General features: G+C 35.1%; 1 protein-coding gene across 1 annotated transcript in view; it reads right to left on the bottom strand.

Annotated features, from left to right (window-relative positions):
* The window catches only part of LOC105003948 (probable global transcription activator SNF2L1), a 30,777-nt gene that overhangs the window by 14,511 nt on the left and 11,822 nt on the right, over positions 1-4,444 (bottom strand). The window contains exons 8-10 of the mRNA XM_010861412.1: positions 3,359-3,491; positions 2,446-2,594; positions 882-1,001 (exon numbers count right to left, since the gene is read on the bottom strand). Of these exons, the coding sequence (XP_010859714.1) occupies positions 882-1,001; positions 2,446-2,594; positions 3,359-3,491 (402 nt within the window). The remainder of the gene's footprint in view (positions 1-881; positions 1,002-2,445; positions 2,595-3,358; positions 3,492-4,444) is intronic.

The following is a 4,444-nucleotide window of genomic DNA, read 5'->3' as shown; positions in this document are numbered from 1 at the left end:
TCAAAATTAAAAGTTTTAAAAATTACAGCCATAATTTCAGTTTAAACAGAGACAATAAACAAATTTCCCATTTTTTTCAAGGGAACTTTGTGGCCCATGAAGTATATTACAAGGCATTATTTTATGAGACCACCTGTAACAAAGTCCTTCCAGCATTTAACCAACTATATGTCAATGGTAATATTATTACTAATGTAATTAATACTAAATACTGCACATTTTGTTCTAATTGCTCTAAAATGTAATGATGACAACATCCATTTGACTGGTGAAAACACTGATTATCTAAAGTCACTTGATTATGGGGAAAGGGGAGGAGGGATAAATCAGGAGTTTGGGATTCACATATACACACTACTATATATAAAATAGATAACCAAAAAGGGCCTACTGTACAGCACAGGGAACTATACTCAATATTTTGTAATGACCTATAAGGGAAAGGAATGTGAAAAAATATATATATGTACATATAACTGAATTGCTTTGCTGTATACCTAAAACTAACACAACATTGTAAATCAACTATACTTAAACTAAAAAAAAATTTAAGTCACATAATTAGTAATAGAGTTGTGATTTCAGCTTCAGAATCCAGGAACTCAACCACAATCCTATACTACTTCTCAAAAACCAAAGTAGTGGTACAGTAACAGCAGCAACAGCAAAAATGATAATGATGATAGTGGTAATAATAATAACAATAAACAACCAGCAAAATATATTAAAGGTAGCCCGTGGATAAGATCATTTTGACCTACATCATTTCACTCTATAGTAGAGTACTGTTAACAGGTAAATGCCAGTGTTTTGTTAAATATTTAATTGTTATGGGAAGAAATGCTAAGCTGAGAATCTAACGGTTGACAGTAAAAAGTTACCTTCTGTTTTTCTCTATAATCTTCTCCTTCAAACTTGTACAAACTTTGTTCAATGTCCATTCTAAAATTTCTCAGAGAAGACTCTCCCATTTTCTGCAAGCGTTCATTCATCTCTGCGGTCTAAAGTTGAATGCATTGAAATTAGAAAATTATCACTGAATTACTTATAAAAATCTGTGAGTTCTCTGTCTCTTAAAGGCAATTATTGATATGAAATATACAATCTGTTCATTTACAAGGTAATGCAATGCTAACATCAAACTTGAATATAAATTTAATTTACCCTAAGTATTTTAAATATTTCAATGGTTCTTCTTAAGTGCTCTGACTAAGGCTTTCTCTAAAATCTTTCATCATTGAAAATGTATCCCTATTATAATTTCTGCTGCATAATTTTATGGGACACATGGTAATGCTAAAACAAAGGCAAACTTGGACTAAACAACACATCTGCACGCTAATATGAAACACAGTAATACAAGACTGCTCAAAATCCAACATATAACCCCAGATACCTGAAAAGGTGCTCAATATCACTAATTGTCAGGGAAATGCAAGTCAAAGCCACAAAGGTGTGATATCATCTCACACCTGTTAGAATGGCTATTATCAAAAAGACAAGAAATAGCAAGTGTTGGTGAGGATGTGGAAAAAGAGGAACCCTTGTGCACTATTGGTACTGGTACAGCCACCGTGGAAAACAGTATGAAGGTTGCTCTAAAAATTAAAAATAGAACTACCATATGATCCAGCAATTCTAAATTCCACTTCAGGGTATTTATTTGAAGGAAATGAACTCATTAATTCGAAAAGATACCTTCACCCCCATGTTTGTTGCAGCACTATTTACAATAGCCAAGACAGGAATACAACTTAAGTGTCCATCAATGGATGAATGGATAAAGAAAATGTGGTGTATATGGATACAATGGACTATTATTCAGCCATTAAAGAGAAGGAAATCCTGCCATTTGAGACAGGATGGATGGATCTTGAGGCTATTATGCTAAATGAAATAAGTCAGGGAAAGAATGGAGAAGGACATGGCGACCCACTCCAGTATTCTTTCCCAGAGAATTCCATGGACAGAGGAGCCTGGTGGGCTGTTTCAGTCGTGTCCGACTCTGTGCAATCCTATGGACAGCAGCCCACCAGGCTCCTCTGTCCACGGAATTCTCTAGGCAACAATACTGGAGTGGGTTGCCATTTCCTTCTCCAAGATAATTTCTAATCCCATGCAAAAAGAAAGGTCATAAAATGCAGTCCTGATACAAGTGATTAAACAAAAAATTTACTTGGCTTTTAAATACAGTAAATACCAATATTATAAGTATGAGGTATAAGGTCACTTGATTTTAAACTCTGGTTCTTAGTCTTTCTCACCAAAAATTAAACTAAAAAAATAAAAAATACTTAATTATCCCTAGATATAAATCTATAAATTCTTACAGAGAACATGTGTTATTTGAAACAGGCATTTGAAACAATGCAATAAAATAATTATGCTGGAGTATGTTGATTTTAAAGCAATTGATCAGGAAAACAAAAAGCCATTTTAACCTACCTTCTTTTCCCCTCTTTCCAGAAGAGTTGTAATGTCTTCATCTGTCAGCTCACTTTCTTTAGAAGCAAAAACATGGGTGGCTCCATGACGTATCATTTGCAACATTTCCTCTTTTGCCATCTTGTTAGACTGTTGGTCAATGAGTCGCCCTAATAATAAAAATAAAAACTGTATATATTCAATGATATTTCAGAGAAAACATAGCATAATAGTTCTAATCAGACACTACTACATTTAACCATGAGTCTTCCTGCAGTGCAGGAGACCTGGGTTCAATTCCTGGGTCGGGAAGATCTCCTGGAGAAGGAAATGGCAACCCAGTCCAGTATTCTTGCCTGGAGAATCCCATGGACAGTGGAACCCGGCAGGCTACAGTCTATGGGGTCACAAGAGTTGGACACGACTGAGTGACTAAGCACACATTTAACCATAAGTAAAGCTTTACAGCAGAAAATTAGTGAACTTTGAAGTAGTTTTTTAAATGAATAACCCTGCAAGTTTTTCTTCTACCATACCTTCTATTTCAATGAATTTCCTTCTATAAAATTCACTTAAAACACAGGAGGACAAAAACATTTTTTCATGTTCAAACTTCATTTCTCAGATCAAATTTCTCTGTATGAAAAGGCACCCTCTAATACATACTTAAAATTTTAAGCCAAACTTTTATCTGCTACATAATATCAAGTACTTCAAAAGACATGCCATTGACATTCAACTATAAGCTAGTGAGGTTCAACTACCTACCCCATATACTGAACACAAGGTTTCAAAATGGGGATTTATTTTTAATTTGACTTTCTTCTCTAAGATTGCAGATTTTGGTCAACTATCATTAAAAGCAATCTCCTTTGAAGAAAACTGCATGTGTTTTTCCAAAGAAACATCTAAGTAAGTTTACACATATAAATACCTTGTTGTATGACAATTGAATCCAGTCTCAGTTTTATCTCAGCTCTTTCAACAATCCTTTCTTCAACAGTGTTGTCAGTGATGAGACGAAACACACGTACTGGCTTCTTCTGACCAATACGATGTGCCCGATCCTAGTAGAAAAAATCCTAATATAAGACACTTGGTATTTTGGATAAAATGTATGGTATAGCTAGCTTATGCTATAAAATTCTGAAAATAAAATTAGTTCCTGATCTCTCTAGACCGGCCACTTCTGAAAGAAGGATAATAAATATTAAGATTATCTAGAGAACCCTGGGAACAAAGAAATCCACAAATATTCTGCTGTATAATTAATGGAAATTTCCAGAAGGACAAAAGACAAAAGCCCTTTAAGATAAGGTCTAAAAAGAGCTGAAAGCTTCTGGACTGAGTTACTGAGTAACTTTAAGCCATTAAATAAAAATATCTTCCACCCTAGCAAGGAGTTTTTTAAGTGAGGGGCAAAGTAGTTAACAAGGGTTGCTATGGTGGCAAAAGTCAGCCTTCTCTCATCAGCAAGCAGTTCTTTCTGCTTACTGAGGCAATTCAGCAATCTGCAGTAAAGGGTCATAAACATTAATGGGAGATTAATACCCTTACTGTATGGTCTAGAATTTGGTCCTGTGGTTTACAGTTGGTAAAGGTGACAGGTGGCAAGTTCTGATAACAGATAAACAGCTAGGGGGAGTATTTTCTAAAACCCCAGAAGTTCTCAGCAAATATGTGAAGGGAGAAGGGTAGCTGAGCAAAAAAGCAAAGAAACAAGTTTCAAACAGCCCTGTACTAAATATAAAAACACCAGCACCAGTAACAGTTTCAACACAGCACGCTGAAAGAGAATGCAACACCCCTACACACATTTACATTTCAAACTCAAATCAGTAAATTGTGAAAGATCAGCTATACTCTAACACTTTTAAGGAAATGAAGTGTTGTCAACAGGTTTTCCAGTTCACTAACACTAATTTACCAGGACTTACTCCTACCGAGTCAGATCAAACACGCTAAAGTAGTAATAACTGGTGCTAGTGGTAAAGAACCTGCCTCCCAATGCAGTAGATAT

This window comes from Bison bison, unplaced genomic scaffold (genome assembly GCF_000754665.1).
Source record: "Bison bison bison isolate TAMUID 2011002044 unplaced genomic scaffold, Bison_UMD1.0 scf7180017857790, whole genome shotgun sequence".
NCBI lineage: Eukaryota > Metazoa > Chordata > Mammalia > Artiodactyla > Bovidae > Bison > Bison bison.
This window is presented reverse-complemented; position numbering and strand designations above follow the sequence as displayed.